This window comes from Balaenoptera physalus, assembly GCF_965194825.1.
Source record: "Balaenoptera physalus genome assembly, chromosome: 4".
NCBI classification, from domain to species: domain Eukaryota; kingdom Metazoa; phylum Chordata; class Mammalia; order Artiodactyla; family Balaenopteridae; genus Balaenoptera; species Balaenoptera physalus.
Window position 1 is genome coordinate 136,672,111 of NC_138891.1, and position 27,343 is coordinate 136,699,453.

Consider the following 27,343-nt stretch of genomic DNA (forward strand, 5'->3'; position numbering starts at 1 on the left):
TGCTTTTTTGGGCAAAGAAAAATAACAGAAGCAAATTTGAAACTTCAGGACGAGAGCCTTAGTCAGGGTAGCCAGCGGCCCCAGCAATAATCCCGACCCCTGGCAGCACGGTGGTCTGCTGTATTTTCAATCAGCCCCAGTAGGAGCCATTTTCTGTGACGGGAGATGTCCTTTTGTGTGTGTTTGTGGCGGGGTGGGAGGGCGGTTGTTCTTTTTACACTCAGAGAAGTCTGCGTTCCTGACTTGAGAACAGTGAGTTTTACAGCTTGTGCGAACCTATTTTCAGGTTAATTCTCAATTACACACTTTGCCTTGGAGGGTCAAGTCCTTTGGTTTCCAGCGAATCCTGTGGTTGTACCTGTGGTTACCCACCGACCTCTCATCTGCTTTGCTTATCTGATAACAGGCGAATGGGGAAAGAGCTTTTAATATCCCCCAAAAGGGGAAGATTGGTAATTAGTTATTCACCGCAGGGAAACAGGCCAGGCCAGCTTTACTCCAAGAAAGAAAACAATCTGGATATTGGACTTGGGAGTTCCTTTTACACAAGATTTTGGTCTTACAGGTCCCATCTGGATTGCTTTTTCTTTGTCTTTCTTTTTTTAAAGCCAGGTCAAAGCATGACATACTGCAGGGGAGAGAGAAACTTCAGTCTCTCCTGAACTGTCATTTTCGTGACAGCTTGTAAATTTCAGGCCCCTCAGGGATCTGCGCGCCTATCCGCCAGGGGAGTAGCCCCTCCATCCCTCCTCAGGGAGCAGCGAGGGGATCCTCTAGAAAAAACAGTGGGTGAAGTAACTGAAAGAGCAGGGCAGAGGCAACAGCCAGAAACGGCGAGGACGAGAGCGGCCGAGACAGGAAAGGCGGCGGTGGCGCGGGCCGTGGGGCTCGGCGCGCTGCAGCGACGGAACTTCTGCAAAAGCTGCCCGCCCGCGCGTTATCAGAGGCGCGCAGGCCTGTGGTTTTCTCGCTCTCGCAACCCTGCTTTAACTGCCGGTTTATTTTTCGACAAACAGGATGCCTCCATCTGAGGCTGTCAGCATCCCAGGCTCTTTGAGAGAAAAGAGGTAGTGCAGCCCCACCCTAGAGGCAAGGCCAGGGGGCTCTGTTTCAAGAGGCTTCCCAGAGAAGCGACGACACTGCAGGTGCAGCCGCTGGGAGAATATTAAGAAGGGCGAGGAGGCAGGAGGGAGTGAAAGCTGCCGTCCCCCTCCACGTCCCCACCCCCTGCCCTGCAAATGATTCCACTGTCCCATCTCTGCAAGCGTCCCGAGGCAGAGAGGCCCAAATCATGGGAAAGGTTGGAGATACAGGACAGTGCTTTTCAAACTTTAACGTGCACGGAAATCACCTGCAGCTCTTGTGAACGTGCAGACCCTGATTCCGCAGGTCTGGGACGCCGCCTGAGATGCTGCACTTCTACACAGTTCCCAGCGATGCCGATCTTGCTGAACCAAAGGCCACACTTTGAACGGCAAAGGCTCTGGGGGATTCCTGTCCAGTCCTTCTCCATACATTTCTGGCCGCCAGTCTCTGTACAGGCTACAAGCCACATACAGAGGACTCCACATTAGAACGAATCCTAATGCAGGCCGTGCAAGTATGTCAGCCCAGCTGTATTTATTCCCGTGGCTCGGATTGAACACCAGCCACCTTGCTAATAGAGAAGAAACTTCCTTTGTGCTCCAGAGGGAACGGAAGTTTGAAAAAGCCAAGAGATTTCTTAAATCCTCATTGGCAACACCTTCAGGGATCCAGGAGAGTCTAGATTAGGTTCTGAGCCAAGAGATGGTTGGGGGATGGGTGGGACAGACAAACACACCCCCCAAAACCCAACCTAGTCAGGGCCTTTCCTACTGAGGAAAACATTTGCATCTCACAGTTGGAATTCAATGAATGTCCACATTTCTCAGAAGCTGTCTAGTTTTGTGTAGTGGTACAGAATTTGGAGCCCATATTTGAGTATTCCAGACCCAACCGGATCTCAGACTACCTTGAGGATCTTGTGGCATGCACTTTAAAGTATATGTTTTTGAGTCACGTTTAATTAGCACTAAGTACTAGCTGAGAGGCTAGACTAGGAAATACATAGTATGTGAATAAGATTGCCAGAGAGGACTTGCAATCAAGAATGTGTAGGTCCTGCCTGAGGCGGTGCTGTCAGATGTAGAAAAAATTTTGGCTAAATTTTGCTAAACCCTGAAATTTCACGAAGATTCCATCTTAACTTCATCAAAACCAGTCATGGGCTTCCTGTTACCGAGTGTTTCTCAGAGTACGACTAAAATTACAGGGAGGTTAAAATGCAGACTCTTGGGCCCTTGGGCCTTGTGTCTCTCAAGGCGTCCAGGATGGGATCCAGGAATGTGCATTTTAACAGACACGCCAGAGGATTCTGACATACTGCCTGGTCTGCAAGTTCAAGTCCAGCGGTCTTGCTGCAGCATTCAAAGGTCTGCCTTCAGTTTCACTGTTCACCAGTGAGCTGAAGTGGCCTCTTCATTGCCCACGAGCACGCCCTGACCCAGTCTGACTGGCTACCTCTTTCGTTTCACCTCCTGCGTCTTCCCAGCCCTGTAAAAAATGACTTCTTCCTCTCCAAGACCTCCTCAGATCACGGTTCCTCATTCAGCGATCAGTTATTTTCCTGCCCTGTGATGGCTCTTGTATTAGGGCTGTGCTGTTCAATTCTCATTTTGTTCACTGCCTATTTCTGACGCTTTGCTTGGCCTCTCTAACTAGACAGTAAGCTTCTGGAGAGACATTTCATGCCATATGATCTTTGTATTCCAGAACATTTTTTAACACGGTATCACACATACATCAACTGTTCAGTAAATTTACCGATGGGTCATTACTGACATGTTTTACAGTGTGTGATGAACCTGGTACACTAGGTTCTAGGATCGGAAGAAGCTGGGAAGGGAAATGGGGGTGGTGGTTGAGAGAGTTGATAATCTGGTTATGTGGTCACAAAAGACACAGAGAAAGTGAGAAAAAGGGAGTGTGGACCCTCACTCATCTGTCTGCTCTATGAATTGGGGAAGGAATTTCTTTTTTTTAAATATAGTTTTCATTCTACTTGAAATCTAGATTATTAAATCAAGGAACCGCAGGGAGGGTGTTTGCTTTTCATGCCCATCCCCCAGTGGTAGATTTCTTGGGTGGCCCACTGTCCCTTGCTCTGGCTGGCCTCCCTCTTTCCTTTTTGCCCAGTTGGTGGTCAGCTCAATAGCCCAACTCCAAGCTCAGACTGGAAGAAATTTCAGGGTATGACATATAGCTAGGCAGATTAAAAGAATGGTAGTACTTTAATGATTTAGTGGAAAGCTATAAACACACCTCTTTTTTTTGTTTGTTTGTTTTGTTTTGTTTGTTTTTTTGGCCACGCCGAATGGCTTGGGAGATCTCAGTTCCCTGACCAGGGATTGAACCTGGGCCATGGCAGTGAAAGCGCCGAATCCGAACCACTAGACGACCAGGGAACTCCCAACATACCTCTGCTTTAATCCCGACGTGGCTAGGGTTATTCATCATGCAACCTTGTTCTCCTTTCTTAACGTTTCTAAGCTTCACAATTCTGGTTTTCCTTATCTAAACCCTGAGCCTCCGTGTTTTCATCTTCAAAGTCAACCTAACAATATTAGGTCACAAGGCATTGAGTGGGTCATTGTAATAACTTACGGAGACTGCTGAGAGATCCTGGCTCCCAGCAGCTGCTAGTAACCCATAGTTCCCTGCCCCTTAGCCCAGGTGTATTTCCTGGATGAATGTCTCCTCAGGTTCTAGGATATTCTTTGCTTCCCACACTTTACTATCATCTCAGCCTCTGTCCCACCGCTCTTCCTGTCCTACCCTGCTGCTGCCCTCCAGTCCTTAGCTTCTCTCTTAAGGGAATCTTGCAGCCTCTGTAGAAATACCTTCCTTCTTGGGCTTCAGGCACAGCCCTGTCGGCCATCTGGTCACCCTCAGCCTGGTGGTGCCCCCAACTTTGCTCCGAGGACTCCTTCTCCTTGCCTCCTCTTTCCAGCCTCTGATCTGGGGTCTCTCAATGCTTCCTCCAGCCTTGATTTTTCATACTCGGTTCTCTTCTGTCTTCTTCCTTTTCCTCTGATGCTCAAAGGCTTTATGATAGTCTTCAGACCATCTGTTTAAGGTGATAGCTCCCTCCTCCACATAATACAGAGATTAGGGTCCCCTTTTATAACATTAAGGTGACTACAATAGATACTGGATCATGAAAGGCCTTGGAGATCCTCGTGACAACTACCATCGTAATTTCTAAGACCTTTCAGGTTCCCCCTTTACCCTTTGACAGGTACTTGTTCTGAAGACACGCACAATTGTTTTCCCAATTTTGGGAGGCAATGAGGGTTGCACTTTCTAGAAAGTAAAACACCAAGAGGGAAAAAGGGGCCGAAATACATCTCTACAACCATCATTCTGGTGGTTGGATTTCTCAACCTTGTCACCACTATCCAATTTGGGGAACTGATAATTCTTTGTTTGTGGGAGCAGTGTCCTCTGCCTTGTAGGATGTTCAGTACCTAAAAGGTACTGGTCTCTGGTCTCTACCCCCTAGATGCCAATACACTTCTCCTACTCCTCACCAGTTGTGACCACTAAAAATGTCTCTAGACATTGCCAAATGTGCCCTGTGGGCAAAACTACCCCCCCACCTCTTACCCTCTCTCTCCAGTTAAGAACCACTGATTTGAGACATTTGAAGGTGATAGGCATGGAGAAAAAAGTGGGAAAAGTAATGAGAAAGGACTGCTCTGGCAAGAATTTCCCTGTATATGATCTAAATAAAAGAAAGGAGTCTGAACAAACAGACCCATGAGGAAGGAACCAGGAGACCAAATCTTAAGGAAAAGTATGACAATTACAAAGATAAGAAGGCATTTATTTGGACAAAAGATCCACTAATGAACATTCTTCAATGGAGCAAAGAATGAGGTCCAACCTTCACGGAATTCCTCTCATATGTGGACCTGGCTATGGACAAAGGTGAGTGTTTCCACGTGACCGAAGTCCAGGCTTGGCTAAAGGGGATTTAGGTGCAGAGGGACTCTTGGGGAATGGTCAGGGGTGATTTGGAGCACCAGACCCTACAGTTATTCAACAGGTGCCAAAGGTCTTGGAATGGAAGGGGAAAACACACAATACAACATCACCTGCCCAACAATTCCCTGAAGAAAATTCTCCCCTAAATTGAGGGATATAGAGAAGGAGCACCGGGCACAATGGGCTTGAGGTCCATAAGGACAGGACAAGTGCACACTCAGCTCCCCGATTTCACCGAGATAGGTAAGACCTAGAACTTCATGCCACATCTACTGTAAGTTATTCACCAAACCTTTTCTGGTTTTCCACTAATTTCGTCTTTTGAACAGGAAAAAACATGGTTAAGTTCTCCCATTAAAAAAAGGTCTCTTTGAGCAGATAACAGAGGAATACAGAGCATCCTTTCTGGCCTTTGTTTGGTGTCATAGAGGTAACCCAATGGGAAATGGACTGGATCTCATTGTCAGTCCTGTGATTATGACTCTCTTGGTCATAGACATTTATCTTTCCACATAGGTATTCTATTTAATGCACAAACCAATCAACTCTGGAACAGAAAGAATCCCCTTGACTATGTAGTGTTTCTCACATGCTTCTTCTTGCACTTGTCTAACCTCCCACAAGGAACACACACAGGATTTCTAGCTCCTCACCCTTTGGACAGAAGTGGAACCAGCCCCTGCCACCTGCTCTTCTTTGCTCCAATATCCCCACACACTCTTTCCTATTCTTAGCTGATCACAAGTCTTAAGGGGGAACCAAGTCTGTTTGGAGGTCCAATTACTTGCTCCCTGTTGTGGCTGTGTGGGTGGAGACACTACTGTGGACTCTTCTGCTCATACCCACTGGGGTTTCTACACCTCAGCAGTAAGTACAAGGCTGATGGATCTTCATCCTTCTATCTATTCACCTGTCCATCCACCTATTCATCCATCCATCCATCCATTTATCCATCTATCCATCCATTCATCTATCCATCCATCCATCCATCCATTCATTTATCCATCCATCTATCCATCCATCCATCCATCCATCCATCCATCCATCCATCCATCCATCCATTCATTTATCCATCTATCTATCCATCCATCCATCCATCCATCCATCCATCCATCCATCCATCCATTCATTTATCCATCTATCTATCCATCCATTCATCCATCCATCCATCCATCCATTTATCCATCTATCCATCCATTCATCCATCCATCCATCCATCCATCCATCCACCCATCCATCCATCCATTTATCCATCTATCCATCCATTCATCCATTCATCCATCCATCCATCCATCCATTTATCCATCTATCCATCCATTCATCCATCCATCTATTCATTTATCCATCTATCTATCCATCCATTCATCCATCCAACATTTGTTGAGTGCCCCCACACTGCCATGTGTTGTGAATAAAGAGAAAAATGAGGAGAGCTTATCTCTCAAAGAATTCAGAGTCTCTGGGAGAATACATTTATAAACAGAAAACTTTGCATTATATTTTGGTAAGTGCTACAGTAGATATATGGACTGAATAAATGAGTCATAACCAAAACATGGCCTTTTGCATGAGCTCCCAGTGGGTATCCTAGAAGACTTGGTCATCAGAGCATCACTGTGGTAACCCCACTGCTTCAGGGAGCAAACATAGATTGTGTCCATCCATGTCTGTGTGGAGATGTGGGGAGGCCTGCTCTTATACCCCATGTGGGCACATGTCCCAGCACTTGTGACATGCACAATGATTTCCCTCCGTTTATCAACAGCCCACTTAGGTGGCTCTAGTGACCTTGTTACCAGAAATTATGAGAGTGGTGGAAATTGTGCAAAGGAGCATGGAGAAATATACTCCCAGAGGGGATTTGAAAATAGCATGTAGAAAAGTGAAACTGAATGTGCTTTGGGATTTTTGGAACTTTTGACCAAATCTTCAGTGATCTTTGGCTCGATCATTAGCTGGTCTTTTTGATTACCTCTTTTCTAGATTTCAAGAGCCTCGTCAAAGACATGCTAACAATCCATTTACGAAAAGGGAAGGAAAACAAGTTATTCCAAATCAGGCACTAGAAGGATTCAGACTGACAGTACCACGTGTTTCAAATACAGTTTTAGAAAAGTTAAGGGCTCTTTCATCATCAAATCATAGTCCTACTTCCCATGATGTCTGTAATTAGAGACTCAGATCACTCATTTTGAATTTATTTCAGAGGACATGAGTGTCCAGGCTACACCCTCTCTAGAAGGCCATCTCTTGGGAATATGCATAGTTTAGTAGTTAAGTGCTCAAGAGCCAAAACCAGACTAGAGTTCAATTCAGCCCTGCCACTTCCCAGCTGTGTGACCTTGGACAAATCTCTGGGCCACTCTGGGCCTTAGCCACTCATGTGTAAAATGAGGAGGCTAATTGTCCCCACTGTCTACGTGACAATGATGATATGAGTTCTATCTGTAAGGCACTTGCAACAGGGCCCAGCCCACGGAAAGTGCTTCATAATAGTGCTTGTTCAATAAAACTTGACATTCCAGCAGTGCTTTCTCATCACTTCCTATCAGCTGACTTCTGTCCTCTGAATTTAATCATAGTGTACATTAACCAAAGCAACCTGGATGCATTGTTCTAGGAGTACCTAATTTTCTCTCCCTTGCCCTAGTTTTTTCAGTAGAAAAATTATTAAAGATTGAGTTAACAGGCCCGGCTTCCTCTAGAAAGTAATCCCAGTGTATCAGTTCTTCCTGGTTTGTCCTCAGCAGACTGGAATCATGGATGCTTTTAGCTTCTGCTCTTGGTTATGGGGTATATAACTGACTTTCCTGCTTTCAAGCTACCTGCTCATGGACTGTTAGTTTCTGTGGACGGCTTGAACCAGCACGAGGGGGCTGAGGTGGGACCAGGGTTCAAACTAGGCGTAGGAGTACAAACATGTTGCAGAGGGTCAACTCGTTGCATCTTTTTATTTCCTTGGCCCATAAATAAATGGGAATTGACCATAGTGCACTGGCTCCTAAGGGTTCCCTGGAGCAGTGTTTCTCAAACAGGGTGATTGTAGCCCTTGGGAGACATTGGGCCATGTGTGCAGACAGTTTTGGTTGTCACATCTTGGAGAGGTGGTGCTACTGGCATCTAGTAGGTGCGGGTCTGGGTCACGGCTACACATCCTGCGATATACAGGCCCCCTCAATGAAGAATGAGCCCGTCCCCCGTGTCAACATTGGTGAGGTTAATTCAGGGCAAATTCTCAGCCTGCATGACGTCAGATGCCTTCCTTAAAACACCAGAGCTGACAGATCTCAGGCACCTGCTTCCTAGTTTTACAGGGAGTAGAAGATCAGGGTGCGAGGGTGCACATAACCCCAGTGGAGACCCCGAGTCAGCCCCAGGCTCCTTCTGTCACACTCCACGCCTCGCCCCGTACATCAGCCATTCACCGCCAGCAGCAAGGAGGCATTAGATGCCCACGTGCGGTCACATGAATGACAGGATCAGGGTTCACTTTTGGGATTTGGGTTGCCATAGTGTGTAAAGAGGAAAACAGGAAAATCAAGCAGAACGGTGTCTAATGAAAAAAAAGCAAATCAGGTGGAAAGGAAAAGCGCTTTACAATCGGTAGAATCAACTTGAGGTGTCCCGTGTGTCAGGCAGCCCTCTGGTGTTCCTAACTCAGGCCTCACGACGGTCTATAAGGTGGCATCACCGTCATTGTCACTCTGTACAGATGAGAAACAACTCCAAGTACTTCTGTATAAATGACCTGTTGGATTTTAAACTGACTTGTTCCTGTTGGGGGTGAAATGTGTCCCACAAAATGGTGTGAGGCCACTGTGGGCAGGTCAGCTTGGACCTGAGGCCAGGGCTCCCCAGAAGGAGCCAAAGCCTGAGTAAAGGTCAAGTGGAACTCACAGAGAGAAGATGGAAGAGGGAAGGAGGGAAGTGGGGCTGGGACAGACCAGGCCCTGGGGTGTATGCAGACGGTGCTAAATAAGCACGGCAAGGGTGTTTTCTGAGTCACAAGAATTCCCCAACTATAACCTTCAGTTTATACCACAGAGTTTTTGTTTCCCTGCATACTTGGTACAAGGCAAGCAAGTCTCACACAAGGTCGCCTTTCCAAAGGAGCTTTCTTAGTTTATTATTAGTTTTATCATGAAGAATAATTAGCACGAGCACCTTTTAATTTGTTCCCATTGAGACGTTTGCATAACAACAATTAGAGGCTGGTGGGTCTCCCTGTTTCTAGGCGAGCAGGGGACTCTCTCGGGGCTGGCTGGGACCTGGCTTTGTGGGGACGGGGGGCATGTAATTAATTATTCCGTCCTTTGCCACGTGGAGCCCAAGGAGAAAGGGAAGGAACTTTCTGAGACTCTGTGGTAACTCGCTGGAGAATAAGCCGATGAGAAATGCCTTTTGTACAAATAAGGTTAGAGAGAAAAAAAGAAAACCTCAAACCCACCTACTGGAGAAAAAGATTTGTAATGATTTCAGAGGGCTGGTGACGTGGACTTTTGAAATTGCAGATGTTTCTGCAGAAGGATGGAGAGATGATTCCCAAAGGCCCATCGGTGAGTGGGTCTCTGGCTTTACAACTGAGGACCTTGTGATGCGGAGACTTCTGTTGACAGGAGGGCGTGAGGCCACTTTTACTATCAACTGCTTCCAGGTGGAATTTTTATCCCAACCATGGGAATAACTGGATGTGGGTGTTTGCTGGGAACCTTGCTGAAAACCCTGGCCGGGGTCAAGGTCCTGACAGGCTGCCTCCCAGGGGCTCCCCGGCGTCCTGAAGGATGGACTCCCGTTTGAGGCCCCTGATTTTGGTTGGGGAGGGATCGTTCCATGGGTTCTTCTGTACGTGGGTCCCAGGACATGGACCAGGATGGGGCAAGAGAGGTATCTCGGGCACAGAATGTCTCTCCAAGTCATGTGAGAGCAGGGTCAGCCTTACGTGACCCTGAGAGTGAGCGCCTCCTAAAGGTTTTCTGGGGAAGTGCTTTGCTGAATCAAACTAGTCTTACCCCAGAAGGACTGCCAGACTGATAAACTGACAACTAGCTGGTTAGGAAGATAGACTTAGTCATGGTCTCCGTCCACCCTCACCCCCAGCCAGCATCGCACCGTCATCTTGGGAACAGGAGATTGCGATGTACACTTCTTTGAGCACTGCTGGCTTAGAGAAGCATCCCTTGTGGACAACCATGGAACCACCAGGATGTCTCCCTTGGGGGGCTGCTCTGATGGGGAGGGGCCATGAGGATGAAACTAGTGGTCAGGGGAGCCACTGACACCGACGTTGGGGACCTAAAGCCACCGAATGCATCCAGAATCATGCAAGCAGTCCAGGACGGGGAACTTGACAGTGGACAGTGGCCTCAGCTTGAGGCCACCTGAGGTTCAGCCCCCCCATAGTGTCACTTGCTGTCCAGGGGCCTTGGCCAGTCTTTAACTCCACAAAGCTCATCTCTCTTTTGTGTCAAACTGACAGAATGGTAACATCCACCCTCCTCCCTGCAGGCAGACCGTGGGGTCTGCAGAGCAAACCCCTCATTTACCAGCAGCTTAAACTCAGGCAGGTTACCTAACCTCTGCATGCCATGCTCCCCTGAATAAAATAGGATTAGTAATGAGCGTACCTACTCACAGGTTTGTGTGAAGGATTTAACGAGGTAACACAAGGAAAGGCTTGGTGCGGTGCCAGTGCTGGCACATAGCATATGCTCAATAAACACTGCCTGTTGCTATGGTCCTCTTTAATATTTGTAAGCTCAGCGTCTTCCAAGGAGCACTAAGACCGCTTGTGCACTGCTGCATGGTGAGAGGAAGAGACCCAGCTCTTCATCCTACTACATGCTGGTCCCTGGCACAGCTACAGGGCCATGTTCTGGGCTTAGCACAGGTTCCTTTCCTGCCCCACCTCCATTCTGTACACCTTCAGTGGCATTTTCCAGAGTTACCTTTACTTATGGACTTCTTCTCTGTGTCCATTGCTTCGTATATATTATCTCAAACCCTTTTGACAACCAACCAAAGTAGGGATCATTGCACCCACTTCACAGGTGAGAAACCCAGGCTCTGCAAGATTGGGGAAGCAAGTCAAGTTCACACAGGCGGTCAGTGCTGGTAAGGGGGTAGAAATGAACCTCCTGGCCCCAAAGCGCTGGGCTCCCTTCTCCCCGACCCACTCGGTGGTCAAGCCTGTCCTTCTCGTGGCCTCCCCATCAATGACAGCTCATAGAGCAGGGCTGGGGCTCAAGAACACACGGTTCCTTCTGGAGTGGAGCTGATGCTTCAACACCTATGGGGGGATGGGGGAGGGATGGAGTGGGAGGTTGAGGTTACATAAAAGCTATTATATATGGAAGGGATAAACAACAAGGTCCTACTGTATAGCACAGGGAACTATATTTAGTATCCTATGATAAAGCATAATGGAAAAGAATATAAAAAAAGAATGTATATATATATATATATATATATATATATATATATAAAACTGAATCACTTTGCTGTACAGCAGAAATTGCTGTACAGCAGAAATTAACACAATATTGTAAATCAACTATTCTTCAATAAAAAACCAAACCAAACGAAAACAAAACAAAACACACTGATTGGAACTTCAGCTGAAGGACTCAAGGCTGCTGGTACAAGTTGAGTCCCAGCGAGCAAGACACGAAAAGTGTAGGTATCTGGGGACCTCCTGATTCAAACTGAGATATTCATGGGGGGAGGAGAAGGAAAAAACATCACAACTTGCCTTTTTAGTTTTTATCTTATTTTAATTTCTATTTTGGGGATGTGTTGTCTACTGCGCATACTGTAATTATATGAGTACGGTAGTGCAGGCATGTAATTTCTAAATAAATAAATGTGCATAGGTTTGGGGGCATGCTAAATAGGTTTTACTTATACTTGGCGTGATCAGAAGAGTTTGGAAATGACTGTCTTGCTGCTCAGCAGTTCCTGGTCCACTTGGAAGCCGCTTCGCTGAGTTGAGTACATCGGGGGAAGAGATGCCAGTGGAATCTCTAAGGCGTGAGAATTGAACACCTGCTTGTGTGTGTGTGTGACAGAGACAGAGACAGAGAGACAGAGAGAGGGCTTTATTTCTCTTGAGGGAGACCACTTCTGAGTGTAAGAGCTTTGAATCCAGAGTGCTGTGAAGATAGATATCCCTAATGGGAATCGTAGCTGGGTTCAGATCTGGTCTGAAGACAGCAATCGCACACTTCCCGGGGGTTCCTTTGAGAGCTGGTCTCTGCACCCTCTGTGTGAACACACTTGCTTGCTCTTCTGCTGGTTGTTCAGATTTCACGAGAGATTCTCATCAAAAGCAACCTGGTTAACCGTACACTTGCCTAAGGGGGACGGTGGGCACATGGTGGGTGCTTTGCCAAGGCAGTGTTGGGTTTCTGGGTGAGAGAGGACACCCGAACCACAGGGCAGGAAAGAGCGTCCAGCCTGCACCAGTGAGGCCACTCCATTCCTGACACGTACCTGCAGCAGTTCTTCTCGGCTGTGGGCGCCACGTAAATTGTCTACTTGATGTTTCCACACAGAGAAAGGGACTTGGCCTGTCAAGAGCTGTGGTGTCTGACTAAGGCAAAGGAATGGAGCATGATTAGGCGAGGTGTCTGCTGATTATTTAGACCCCCAAGTGGAATCAGTCTGCCAAGTCCAGTGTCTGCAAAACTCTAGGGTCAGGAGGAGAGCTGACCCATTTTCTGGTTCTGACTCAGGTACTGACCAGTGGTGGGACCTCGGAAAAGGAAATGTCTGTGGTGCCCTAAGACAGAGAGATGTCTAAGATGATTCCAGCCACATATATATAACTATATATATAGTTATATATAGTTATATACAGTTATATAGTTTCAGATACCAACTGAAACTATATAGAGTTATATATAGAAAACACACACACATAACTTAGAAAGTATCACACGGGACAATGTCTCATAGTTTATATGCCTTGTAGTTCATTTGTTATTTAAATAGATTCATCCACCTCTAGGATACAACTATTTCTTTGTTTTGAACACAACCTAGAGGGAAGCATGTAGGAGGTGTAGCTCTTTGTTTTTTTTTAATAGGACGTAATGATGTGGGATGATTGGCAGTTGAACAGCATTTCCATTGTTGGCATTTGTACTTCTTTATACGACCCCACCCCCTTCGCAGTCCTAATATTTGTTTAAGGTTGTTCAGTGATTGTTCCTCTCCTCTCGGACTTTGAGAGTCATAGCCATTCTGATCTTTATGAATGGCGGAGTCAATGATAATAAAGCAGCAGTGTGAGTTTCTGTTCATACCTATCAATGCCTAGATCATTTCGTCTCTGCCCAATCCTTCCGTGTTGCTCAGGCCGGATTGCAAGAGACAAGAGAGCAAACTCATAAAAGATGTGGCTATTTTTTCCCTTCCTCTTAGTTCCTCCAGACCCTTGCATATATATATATATTTATATGCAGTTTCAGGGTTTACAAACTGTACACTTTCAAAGTGGGTTAATGTCAGGTTCAGCTGTGACTGTTAGCAAGGTGGATGGGGCTAAGCAGATGCAGCCTGCAGATGGTGTGGAATGAGGGGCCTCATGCACGTAGTTCAAAGTGCAAACAGAAGCTGTGTAATAAAGCAGCAAACTGTGGTTGGCATTGAAACTGCTCCTGGAAAAATGGCACCCTAACTCACGTATTTTAGTCTACATTCTCTTTTGCACGTTTTGAAGCTGTAATAAAAAATAAACATCAAAGCCTATATGTGTCAAGATTTTTTGTGCGCAGAAAATGGAAATTATTCCTCCCCTGAGCAATGAGAGATTTTCTGATGACCTCCCTTAAAGATTTTCTGCTTAGCCTCCCTTAAAAAACTCACCCACAACAGCCTGTGACCACCAAACAGCGTGCAGTGTGCTCAGGGTTCTGACTTTATTTTTACTGAATTATAGTTGATTTACAATGTTGTGTTAGTTTCAGGTGTACAGCAAAGTGATTCCATTTTGCATGTATATCTATATAGGTATTCTTTTCCAGATTATTTTCCATTATAGGTTATTATAAGATATTGAATATAGTTCCTTGTGCTATGCAGTAGGTCCTTGTTGTTTATCTATTTTATATACAGTAGTGTATATCTGTTAATCCCAGGGTTCTGACTTTTGTTTGCTCTTTTTAACATATCTCTATTTAGCAACCGGACTACTGCAATATTTTCTAGATCGGTCTTTAGGATCTACTACTAATGAAAAAATCTGAATTCCTACACATTTTCAGAAAAACTTAAGTGCTGATCAAGACCAATATAGCTCTCAAGGAGAAGAGGAGACAGAAGCTTGTTTGAGGTCCCAGGATATATTTGATTTATTGCTCATATCTTATCATTTTGTTCCCTATCAGAGATCAGAAAAGGTTTATTTTAGGAGTCCTAGTCTTCACAGAGGACATCCAAAAGACCAGGAGTAAAAGCCAGATGGTTGGCAGGGAAGATAAGCAGGAGTTCTGCAAAATGTTGGAGTCACATATTTCTCCCAATGGACATGGTTTCAAGACTTAAGTTGAGTCCTTAACTTTGCATCAGTTTAGCACAGGCTGCAAGTTTACACAAAGGAGCATCAGGCTTGAAATCAGCAGAGCCATTGAACAAGCCCAACTAGCCAACTGCGATTTCCATTTTGGGTGACCTTTTACCTTGGGGGCCCCTAAAATGTCTGGGGGAGCCCACTGTTTAAAAAGAAGTCCATCTGAAAATAGACACAGAAGGACCACGGGCTGGTAGGGCAGTGTTGTCCTCAAAAGCAGTGATCCTCAATGAATACTAATCTTGCAGCAAAGCAAAATGAAAGCTTTACACTATTTCTTATTTCAGGGAAAAACTGAATAAAGGCTTTTTTTTTTTTTTTTTTTTTTTTAAGGCACTGACTTGTAGGGAGGTAGATTTGTATCCATACTCAGGAAGTAGACAGGCCAGTAATTACGAAGCAAAAATCATCTGTAACTTGCGGAAATACAAGGTATGAATGTGTTCTATCTCCCAGATAGAGGGGTATTATCTGGTTGTCGTATTTCAATCAAAGGTAAAAACATCTTTAGGTAAATTTAAGGAGGGTGACTTAAAAGAAAATTTCCCTCAAGAAATTCTGTAGGAAAGAATTCTCTTAAAAAAAGATGTAGAATGTGGGCTGTGGGGTTTTGAGAATTCAAAAGAGTGAGGAAGAGAAAAAAGGAAACTATTTCCAGTTACTAATAGATACATCAACCCAGGGGCCAGGTGTGGTGGCTCTTATACAAGCCGCACTCCCGTCCGTACAAGGCTGGCTGTTTTTCTTTCCTAACAATGTGGGAGTCAAGGGTGCTTCTGGGTTTTGACCCTGAAAATAGGTGTAACCCTGACTCCCCTTTAACCAGCTCCCTGCTCCGCCCCATCCCATCTCCTGCCTGTTTTGCTTTCAGTAAGTCAAGAATAAAAGGGGCAGGGGGAGGGATAAATTAGGAGCTTGGGGTGAACAGATTCACACTACTATATATAAAACAGATAAACAACAAGAATCTACTGTATATCACAGGGAACTATATTCAATACCTTGTAATAAACTATAATGAAAAAGAATCTGAAAAAGGATATATATATATTCTCTATATATCCTATATATATAGTATGTATGTATATAACTGAGTCACTTTGTTGTATACCTGAAACTAACACAACATTGTAAATCAATTACACTTCCAAAAAAAAAAAAAAAGGACCTTTGCTTCAAGGTGCCTTCATTTTCTTCCATAAAGCAAAAAAAAGAAAAAAGAAAGAAAGAAAAAGAAGGATAAATATCACCCTCTCCCACACCCCCAGCATCCACCTGCAACTTCTAAGAAGGACTGAAGGAAGAACTTCGAGTTTCTCTGCGTGTATTTTCGAAGCACTGTCCACATGGAAAACATAGGAGGTGAGATGTCACCTGGAGAAAACAGGATATCTGCCTGGGAGCAGTCTGGCAAGCGAAAAGTCCACTGTCCTAGGCTCCTTCCCACTAGAGACCCTGTGACATTGTTTTGGCCCATGAGATACATAAGGGGGAGTTGGCAGAGAGGGGCTTCCTTCCCTGAGTAAAAAGATGGAGCTTCACAAGGAGAAGGGTTTGAAGCCCCTCATCTCCTTCCTGCCTGGACAGGTCTGAGATTCAGGCATCTCGCGGTGGAGCCAGAACACAGGGGCATCCCGCCGCGTCAGCCCTGGACCACTTAACTCCCCATCAGTGCCTGGCTGCTTGAGCCACCGTAGTCAAGTTTCCCGTAATGTACAGCCAAACGTAGTTCTCACTGGTAAATCCTACAAGAGCTTTACGCCCTTTATGTCACTGTTAGAAAATGCAGCACTTCAGTCGGCTTTCGGATGCATGGTTTACTTTTCCACCTGAGTTCCTTCTCTCCCTTCTCTGGCATTGTTCAGTGTTATCAGGAGCGTAGAGGGGAGGAGGATGGGAGAGAGATATTAGGGAGCAAGAGATTCAGGAAGCTAAGAGAGGATGAGGGGATGTGTCTCCTACGAAAAGGGAAGTCTGTGCGATCAGGGGAGTGTCCATCTTACTAGGTCAAAGGTTACGTGAGGCTTTAAACTCTGTTTCATGTTCAAGAATCACCCATAGTTCTCTGAACGCACCCCCTGATTATGTTCACAGCCTGCAAAGCTCTTAAAGGAAATGTTCCCTTTCTGCCACTCTGGGGCATCATCTTATGGGGGCAGGGGTGAAAGCAGGCCAAGAAAGACACATCACTTGAGGCTTATTTTACTCAGCAAAGAGGCTGAATGAAGCAGGGGATTGACGGCCCCAAGGAAAAGGGACAGGGGAGCTGAAGGAACAAGAGTTTCCGAAAAAAGTGTTTTGCAACTTTTAAGGTCTGTTCAGGCACCAGAGTAGCTTCTGGAGAGTTCTCTGAAGAATGGGGGTTGGAAAAAACAATTTTTTTTGAGAGAATATGGGAAAATGCTTGCCACATGTGAAATGGTAGGATCGCTGTTTCCCACCAGAAAATAAAATAATTAAAAAAAAATAGTCGCTTCATGTTGTTAAACTAAGACAATGTGTGATGCATTTTATGGTACCTCTTTCTGACACGTTCAAAGATTTCGAACAGGAACTCTGTCATTCGGAGGCAAGCTTGTCTAGAACATTATTAGCCCCTTTTGCAGAACTCAAACGAGACACAGAGATGTCTAATGACTCATCTAGGTCACTAGGAAGTTACCTGAGAAACTGAAAATTCGCTTGAGTTTCCTGTGAAGCCTCCGCTCCTGCCCCCAACACGACAAGCACCCGAGGTGCCTTCACTGCTGGGCTTTGACAAATGCATGGTCAGAAATGTCACCAGAAGCATGGAGCCAGGATCCTGCAGAGGGTCACCGGGCGAAGTGGCTTTTTCATTAAGAAGGGCCTTGAGGAGACTAAAGCGATACCAGGACCTCAAGGAGGACAAACTTCTGTCAAGATTCCAATACAACACGCCCCAATTAGCCTCGATATTGAAAAGCTAAGCCCGTGGAGTTACGTAAAGAGTACTTGCTTTTCCTCTGTCCTCTTTTTGGTTACTTACAAGTAGAACAAGGGTAACATGGTGTGGAAGAGGTGGACCTCCCACACCCCACTGTGGTCCTGCCGCCCCACCTCTGCCCTGGGGGGACCCTCACCTAGACCTCCCCTTCCCTCTCTTCTTGGTTCCGACCTTCCACACCATCTCCTCCCCAACCCCTGGGACTCTGTCTCCAGGGAGCCTCTCCCGGGGTCCCCCCACGGCATCGTGGCCTCTCCGTTCTGAGAGTAGACAGCTTTGCCTGAGTGTCATCTTAGGAAACTGAACATCAGTAACCATGGCTGACATTAACTGCCCGTTTTTTTTATGACTGTGCTGAGCGCTTCACACTGGTTGTTTAGTTCCCTCCACGCAGGTACTTTAACCATAGGTCCTACTACCATCCTCGCTTTACGCACGAGGAAACCAAAGCTCAAGAGAGAAGCTGCTCTTTGGGAAAAGCCAGGAAAATGGAAAAGATAGAAAAGGGCATCATTGTACTAAGTCTGTGCCTGCCCCTCATTCAGCCCCTGCCCCTTCTCTTTCTGGTCCTGGCTGCTTTTACAAACTCCTGGGCTCTGTGCCCTAGACCGACACCCGCAAGCGTTTCCCTATTAGATTCTGCAAGTGCAGTGGCCCTGGAGCCTCCCTCTGCCGCAGCATGACTCTCTTTCTCAGTAAAGGGGCAGAGCTTTCCAGAGTACACATGTCAGATCTATTTCAAGAGAAGAGAGAAATCTCCCGGCCATGAATTTGCTTCCAAAAGCGCTTCAAGTCTTCTTGCTGGTTAGGTTCTGGCTCAGTGGCTCCTTCTGAAGTTGCTTGTGCTCTTGGTGGCTCTCTGTGCCCGCGCTTGGAGTGTCAGCAGATGCGGGGCCTCCTGTGGCCTGTCCCCCACCCCCAAGGGGGGAGTGTGCCTTGGGAGGGTTTGGAATTACAGGGACGATCCCTGGGGAAGAGGCAGAGCCAAGGAGGTGGTGCCTTTTGGGGGACTGATTTTTGCTCTTTTAAAAAGCTTAAACATTTCAAAATTGCCTTGTCATTTTCAAAGGTTTCTTAGCATGCAAAGGAACTAAATGGCAAAGGCTATGATTGTGAGTTTAGATAGATTTTAACACCTTTTTTTTCCCCCTCGGTTTCAAAATGTGTGAGCAGTTTCAGAATGCAAAGCTGCATCTCACATGGGGGAGCTGGGGTCTGATTCTTCCACATCCAGGAGGGCATTTAGGAAAAGTACAGGTTCCTGGTGGGTCAGAGGGAATCAGATTTGCTAACACACACTGTTAGGGACTGAACTGTGTCCTCCCCAAGTTCATACGTTGAAGTCCTAACTCCTAGTACTTCGGAAGGTGACTGTATTTGGAGATTGGGCTTTTACAGAGAAAATTAAGATTAAACGAGGTCCTTCGGGTGTGCTCTAATGCAATATGACTAGTGTCCTTGTAAGAAGAGGAAATTATGACATAGGTAAATACAAAGGAAGACCATCTGAGGACACGGAGAAGATGGCCTTCTACAAGCCGAAGAAAGAAGCCTCAGAAGAAACCGACCTCCTGACACCTTGAAACCTTCCAAAAAACAAAGCTACACCAGGATTCGCCATGAGATTTCTGGCCTCCAGAATCATGAGACAATCCACTTCTGCAGCTGAAGCCACTCAGTTCGTGGTACTTTGTTACGGCAGCCCAACAAACTAATACAGATCTCACACGGTGTCTGATACCCAGTTAAATAGACGGCTTTCTGTGATCTTAAAACTTCAGTAGAGCCAGAAGTGTCTTCATAAATATTTCTCTGAAAAAAGTAGCAAACCGAGGCTCACAGAGAAGCACGCTTCACACGTGCAGACTTGGATCCTGCAATTCCTTTTGAGAGATGCCTCGAGAAGACAGCGGAGAGTCAGCCCCGCCGAGATTTTTACCTGTGGTTCTAGGAACTCGGAGGCATATTAGCATTCAGGCTTTGCATAGACCACTAAGCCACTTCTAAGAACAAGGCTACCTGAGGCATTTTGCAAAAACATACGTGCCGATGCTTTTCCTCTCTAAGCCTACCGCAGCTCTGAGGGCCCACACGTGGTACCCCGCCAGGGGACCCAAGTTTGGGTCCTGCAGGGACTTCACGCCGTGAACCACGTGGGATCATGCCTGGGAATTTCAATCACACCTCATCTTCTTGCCTGAGCACATTCAGTGAGAAGCCGGTGCAGTGGGACAGAAACAGAGCGGCCTTCTCTGTGGTAGACCACACTTGTTTTGCATGCCAGGCTCTCAGACTCTCGCTTGCCTGTCACACGGAAGGGAACAATGGTTTGCTGGGCGCCACATTTCTTTTTCCCCTCCATTTCCACATGGGTATCTTGCTGAAAATGAGTTACGGGTTTCCTCCTGTGAGAATTGCGTGCACTGATAAAGGACCATCCCAGGAACAAAACAAGATGTTTTCCCCGCTCGCTCGGAGCTGCAGCCGGGGAGGGCACACACGCTATAAATTACAGGCAGTGAGAAATGACCACAGTGCTGGGAGCCGCTGATGGCGGGCTGGGGAAACAGGGGTACCGACCCTGAGGAGAACACTTTGCTAGAGAGGAGGGCGATTCTTCTAGCATCACACTCGGAGGCACTGCCCACATAGTACCAAATGCCATGACATTCTGCCCCCTTTCCAGCTCAGATGAGTGGTGTGGACAGCTAACGCAGACAATGTCAACCCTTGGCTTGACAAATCACCTAGATAAAGTGAGCTGTGAAAATGGCCAAGATTTCACTTTGCTTCTCTGAAATTCAATCGCAATATTATATTCTTGAGTTAGAGATTAGGAGAGGCCCCGAGCTCCTTTTGAGAGGAAGGAGTGAAAAGACCTTTTCCCACGAGCCCTTCTAGGTCTTGGTTGGGGTCCTGGGGTCCGCTCCATACTGCCCCCTTGAAAGCTAACTGCCACCGGTTCCTAACCTGGGGCGGGCTGGTGACTGTCCTGGGGACACAGCGGCTGTGGGGCTGCGTTAGAGGCTGAGCTCCCTGTCTCTCCCGGCGTCTGAGCAGGTCACCGGGTCCCCTCACTATCTCTGCTGTCCGACCAGTAAGGACAGAAGGCAGGCCAGCACTGCACACAGAAATCCAATCTATTACCCAGTGGGATGTTGAAAAATTTCCTGAATCTGCCTTCCTGAGTTGATAGAATAGGAAACAATCATCGTCTGGAGGGGGTATTGAAAGCAGAGTCGAGGCAGGAAGATCTTTTTTTTTTTCTGTTATTCTACAAATATTGCTTCCTTGCTTGTTAGCGGCCTAGAGGAAATGCAGCGAGAGTCGTCCACAGCTTCTCACCAGCGGCCGGCGTTTCGGCCCATCGCCGTGAGGATGTGTGACTCACACGCATCGCATGATTCAACTTCACTAAAATGTCCTCAGCTGCCAGTAAAGAAGCACTTGAAAACCCTTTAATTTGAAGCTTTGAATCCGTTAATGACTTGCTTTCTTCTCCGTCTGAAATCCTACTGTCCCCCAACACACACACACACACATCTTTGTCAAGTGTTTAAATTTCAGAGACCCGGAAACATAGAAGCTCTGTGACATCCACAATAGCGTTTGTTGTGACAAAGTGGCTGGCAGCCCTCTGCATTCTTCGGCTCACTTGGCTTGATGAATAAATAATGAGTCACAGATACTATTTGGGTGCGCGCGAGAGTTTGTAGCCAGAAAATTAATTATTTCCCCATCCCATCCATCCCACTCCATCCCAGCTCTGCCAAACCATCAAGCCACACTCCGCGGGCACTGGTCAAAGTGCTTGCCCCGGCGCACGGCAATGCCTCCGTGACATTTCCATGTTATTATTTGTGTTGGTTTATATTCCCAGCAAAGATACACAGAACGCACATGCACAAACACGTACTCATACAGTCAGAGCTCAACCACAGCTCTGTGTATTTCAAGAGGCTGGTTGCAAAAATGCAGACAGGTATCCCACAGTAGCTGCTCCTATTAGGAAACGGGTAATCTAATGACTTCAGCTGCCACAAACACTTGATTTAGGCAACTTTTTCATTGCTCTTGGCGAGAGAAACCTCTGTACTCTTTGCTTTCTTTCTCTCTCAAAAGAAGCCGGCTGCCTCTTTGCACTGAGGCTGCAAGGAATAACCCAGCATGGCCCCATCCTAGGGCTTTCAACCTACACAAGTCTGCCCAGCTCCTGTTCTCTCTGCCTTTTGGAGACAACTGACTTGCTACTTTGTCCCTGCTGTTCCCGCCCGGGCTGTGAGCCTACCTCCGCCTCTGCCCTCCCTGGCACCGGCCCTCCTGGCTGACCGGGCATGAGCCCACTAAAGCCCGGGACAGGCTGGCATGTGGGGCATACTGCATGCCCAGCGCAGGACAACTCAGCCCCTGTCATCCCAGGCAAGGGGCAACCGAAGAAAACCCAGAAAGCTTCCTGCAAACTTTCTAATCTCTAGGATTTTAATCAGGAGCAGCCCAACTTACTTGCACTTGACAAAGTTCTCACCCACCGACTGAACCCTTCAACAGCTTAACTAAGTACTTATGAAAACATTTCTGAAGAGTGGCCATCTGATGAATAAGTAATCCAATAGTCTTGAAATCATATGCCCGAGTCTGAATTCCTCCTACCAAACAGACAGGGAACCGGCAGGGGCTCTCTCTGCACCAAGTTACAACAGGCTGCCACTTCATTATCAGCAAAGCTGAGCAAAAGTAGATATTAAAAGCCCAGAGTGTACTCACCTCTCATGAAGCACTGTGGGTATGAAGGAAATGACTCAAATATGCTGTCTGAAGCCATCGCTTCCTCCTGAAAAGGTACCCTCTTCTGAAGGCGGGGGATTCAATGATTTCTTTTACCTTAAGAACGAAAACCCAAGAAAGGTCACTGTTTTAACCTCACCCCCAACCATGGTTTCCTACAGCTCCTTTTCTCCCCCCTCGACGCCTCTGGGGCTCCCCGAGCCTTATGAAAAGAAATGTACCTTTGCGAAGACAAATATTCAAATTGGTAAAGATTAAAAAAAAAAAAAAAAAAGCGGCGTCTTGGCTGTGGGATGGAGATCATCAGAACTCTGCGAAACCCTGTGGTTTGCAGTCAGTGTGATTCGTCCTGCTTGCTGACCACTATGCCGGGCTCAGACTTCTGACACTGCCAGGCTACCCAACTTGTGGTTCTGTGGTTGTTTATGAGGCCCAAAGAAGTTTTCACACAACCCAAATTACAAATTTAACTGTTCCCCTTTCCACAGCCCATCTTAATTGGTTCTTGCCAATCATGTGACTTCAGTGATGTCAATTTTTTTTTTTTTTTTTTTTTTTACTTTCTGAGCAATGCCCTTCCTTCCCTTCACCTGCCCTCCCCCGGGCGGTGCAAGAAAATAGCCGAGTAGACTTTGCAAGAGAGAGAGAGAGAGATCGTAGAAGAAAGTGACTCAGTCTCTTATTTTATCAATGGTCTTTGCTGATTTAGTACAACTTGAGTCCCGTTGTTGTTATTTGTGGTTTTGGGAACTCCTGATTATTTTGATAAAGATTTCATTGCTGCTTATTCAATAGTAATTCAACCCTAGCGTCGGGCTGCTGCTCAGACAGGATGTGGACCTCATCATTTAAGATGCTGGGCATTGGCTCAGGAGAATTCAGCCCTTGGTAAAGATGATCACGGCATAAGTGAAACTATAAAAGGAAAAAAAAAACTAAAAGGAAATGTTTTGACGAGAGTCTGACCCCTAAGGGGGTCTAGCAACTTACTGGTATTTTAAAGCCTGCAAAAAGGAAAGCATTTTAATTTTGTGATCAAAAGACCATTTTAATAAAACCAAAAGTTTGTGGTTTTCTTCCTGCTAACTGGACATCTTTTCAATAAAGAGATAAAATTATAGTACTCTCTTACGCACACATACACACACATGTAACTTAGGAAGCTAAAGGAAAACAAAGAAAAGAGAGATTCTGTATTTTGGGTCAAAGCAGTGGCTACCTTGCAACTGTTTATTTTTTGTTCTCACCCATGAAAGATCACTGTATTGCCTTTTCAATTCAAATCAGTAGGCTAATTCATACCTCTAGGTAAAACTCAGCCCGGGACTACTGTTAACTGTACTTTGAGAGCATTAAGAAGACCTCACAAAAGATAGAGGAACCAGAGGTGGTGATCCTCCAGAGCAAGAGGCTGATGAAAGAATATTATATAGCTCATCCTCTACCTTAGGAAGAAGACATGCCTGCTTGGAAGTGCTAAAAATAGGCTAATTTTGCACGTGGGCCAGCCATCCTGGGCACACATATTTATTTATTTTTCCTGCCCATTGGTTTTACCTACTAACAAATCAAATATTGATCTGAAGTTCCAAAATAAGCATCTCCTTTCCCCATTAATGACTTTATTTCTTTTGCTCTGCTCCATATACGTCATCCACGGCACTCTGTATATAGTTTCAATGCACACGGTCAAGAGAAACTATGAGACATGAGGTTTTAAAATGCCAACCCTGGGTTCCAAGCTGGTCTGTGATAGCCAGCAAATGCACTCTGTAAAGTCTGTACTATCAGGACAACTCCTCAGGTTTTCCCCTCATCTTTTCAATTTCGTCCCCACGCACCAGGGATAACACACTCAGAGGCCATGGCGCAGGGCTTTTAAAAGGAATAGACATGATTTTTACTAACTCCTGTTTTGACATAAGCAGGAATTGAAACTCGAGAGACTGCTTTCTCCCGGACTTGTGTGAAGTTAGCTTGGCAAAGGTTGACACCTTATTAATATTTGAAAGAGTAATAATGTGTGTATTTCTTTTATGAAGTTTATGAAGATCTCAGTGTCATGCGTGTTGCGTAGAACTCTCAATGCAAATCCTTTGTGAAGATAATTAACAGTATGTTTCTGGGCTCCCTGATAAAGTCGTGGCTGGTTAAACCCCATATCGAGTTCTTTCCTCTCTGCTACACTGAATACTCCCTGGCAGGATCCTAGGAGCCCAACGCTGTAACATGCAGCTGTCACTTCAGAGTCGGCTGACACTTAATAATGACTTAGAAATTCAAGTGGTGATGCGGCTAAATCCTTTGGATATCTCATTTTAGGAACTCCCCAGATGATTTTAGCCTTACGTGTCCAGATGCTTGAGGGGAGGGTTTGGATGTGTCAGTTAAATGCCCAAATTCTTGGCTTTTCTCTGTGGGCCTAGTTGGAGCCAAATACGTATCTTTCCCGTGGGGTCTTCGTAGGACAGGTCAAGTTTAAAGATCACCGTAAGGCTGGGATTTGCTGTGGCCTCGAGGTTTGTTGTAATCATCTGGGCTGGGGTTTCCATGGGGCACCAGGGGGCAGAGTCTGAAGGCCTGCACGCCGGCCCTGAGCTGCCTTCCTCCGGGTTATCTGACATGACAACCAACAGCAGAATTTGACAGCTCGCTGAGGCCACAGTTGGAGTTTTTCTGGGCATCCTCCAAGTCATGACAATAATAAAGACTCATCCAGCTGGTGGTGAACTTGGCCTTCTCTCTTCCTTAGGAGCCCAAGACGAAAGGACACGTGTGTCATCAGTGAACCGCCTAGGGGGATACTTAACTGTATCTCAGCTAGAACCGTTCGGGATTCTTTAAGTTTGTGCACTGACCCACACCCTCTGTCCTACTTCCTTCAAGTGACTCAGACTCTGGGCTGCTGGCTTGGGAATTTTACCCAAGCGGCTACAGCAACTGTGGCTTTGCAAAGTAATTGGATGGCAGTTTTCATCCCCGCTCAGTTTGGCTACAGCTTCTATTAGGGGGGCAAATATGCTCAGGTGTCATTTTTAATGGTTCTATAAAAATACTAGCAAAGGTGGGAAGATGCGTATTTGTGTTACCTTATAATTAATGTATAGGCTTCTCTGTGCAGTCCAATCCAATCCAAACATTCTGTTAGGCTTTTTCATTCCATGATTACCGTCCACTGTCTCTGAACGTGTTTATGGTTAAGAAGATTCTCTGGCCATAAAATGGAGGCAAAGAAGATCTCCCTCAAACTGTATATAGTCTACAATCCCAGGAGGACAAGGCTTGTAAATAATCTCTCCGCAGCACACATTTCCATTATTTTCTAAATCTTTGTGTTCCAACAGAGGTGCCATCCAGAAACTTCCATGCCATGCTGATAATGACCTCAGGGATAATTTTTAAACTGGGACATAGATGTCAGAGCTTCATGGAAGGAATATAATCTGCTCTTGGCAAATCCTAGATTTTAAAACAACTGGAGAGCTCTGCAGGCCCAAACGTTAAAGGTTTTCTCTCCTGGACCCTCATGGTGGCGTCCCCAGTGGGGCACATCTGTCTTATGCACAAACCCCTCTGGATAAAAGTACAATTCAAATGTAAGACTTTGTTTTAGAGTCAGGCAAGAGTTTCAGTATTTATTTCTTAACCTTCCCTAGATGAAGATGTATTGCTCAATGGGGAAATAGGAAAATAGGATTCTTTTTAAAAAGGCATTGAAACCAACCTGTCAAATGAAAGCTGTCTAATGGTATAAAAAGCTGTTTAATGACCACTGTTTCAAATATAAGACTTTAAGCTACTTCGCTACTCCAAGAGTGGCCTGTGGGCCAGCAGTACAAACGTTACACAGGAATTTGTTAGGAATCAGGATCTTGGGCTCCCCCGCAGGCCGACTGAACCAGAATCCAGTAGCTTTATAAGATTTCCCAGAGCATTCCTACACACATTAAAGCCTGAGAATCGTAGCTCAGAGAGAAGCCTTGAGAATGTAGGAATTTGGTAAAGAAAGAATACGATAATTTTCTACATTCTTTGAGATCGCTTTTTTTCCTTGGAACTTTCTGAAAAAGGTCTGACTTTTCTACCTTGCTACCTTGGCATAATTTCGTAAGCCCTGGATATTTCTAGACAGCAGATGCCGCCAAGAGGCATGGTTCACGTCCTCCAAGACTGAGATTTCTTGGATTGTCACCCTTGACTCAAGCGTTGGGTTCGGGTCGCGTTTGCAGTCTGAGGCTTGACAGACACACAGTGTAGGAGGTTCCCGTGCCCTCCCACTGCCAGACCGGCAGCCACATGCATGTAAACAGAAGGCTTTTTTTTTTCCTCCAGGGGCATGAGACTCTCAGTTTTCACCTAGCTTGCAGTTTGGAAACACATTCGTCCTGAGAGTTCCTCCAGCACATCACAGCATTGCAGGTGGTCTCAGGAGTCCCATGATGGACTGTCCTCCTCGCCCCTGGTTACCTGCCTCTGCTCTCCAGCCATGGCCTTTGCCGCTGTCACACCCGCGCTCTGGTCCAGGAGAAGGGACCCAGCCTTACACTGCACCCGCTGGGTAACAGCCAAACCTTCCAGAGTCTAGAGGCCCCATTTCCATAGGCACCCAGGAGTTTGGCTACTTCTTTCAGATGCATCTGGATCCTTTCAGGCCTGCCTTGGGCCAAGAATCTTGTTTGGAATAGTTTCTCCTTACAGCATTTTGCCTCTTCTGCTTCTGGTGCCATTTGAAACCAGGAGGGTAAAGCTGGAAAACTTCAACAAACCCTCCTTGAATGTTAGAATGTTCAGTATTCGAGGTTTGGTCAAAAGATGGAAAACATTTCTGGTTGGTACTGAACTTTCCAGTCCTCCAACCTTGAGGTTAATTTTAGCATGAGATCCAGGCAGGGAAAGCTAAGGGAAATGAGGAAACTAAAATTAATTCTGAGTGAGAGAAGCCAGAATTCATATTGGTT

General features: G+C 46.0%; 1 protein-coding gene across 5 annotated transcripts in view; it reads right to left on the reverse strand.

Moving 5' to 3' along the window:
- RUNX1 (RUNX family transcription factor 1) overlaps positions 1–24,221 on the reverse strand; it is a 247,393-nt gene extending 223,172 nt beyond the window's left edge. For 2 of the 5 annotated variants that reach the window (XM_082458839.1, XM_082458838.1), the window contains exon 1: positions 22,365–24,221. In XM_082458839.1, coding sequence (XP_082314965.1) covers positions 22,365–22,422 — 58 coding nt within the window. In that variant the 5' untranslated portion in view covers positions 22,423–24,221. The remainder of the gene's footprint in view (positions 1–22,364) is intronic. The other 3 variants (XM_082458835.1, XM_082458837.1, XM_082458840.1) reach the window with 3 other exon arrangements.
- Positions 24,222–27,343: the final 3,122 nt, after the last annotated feature.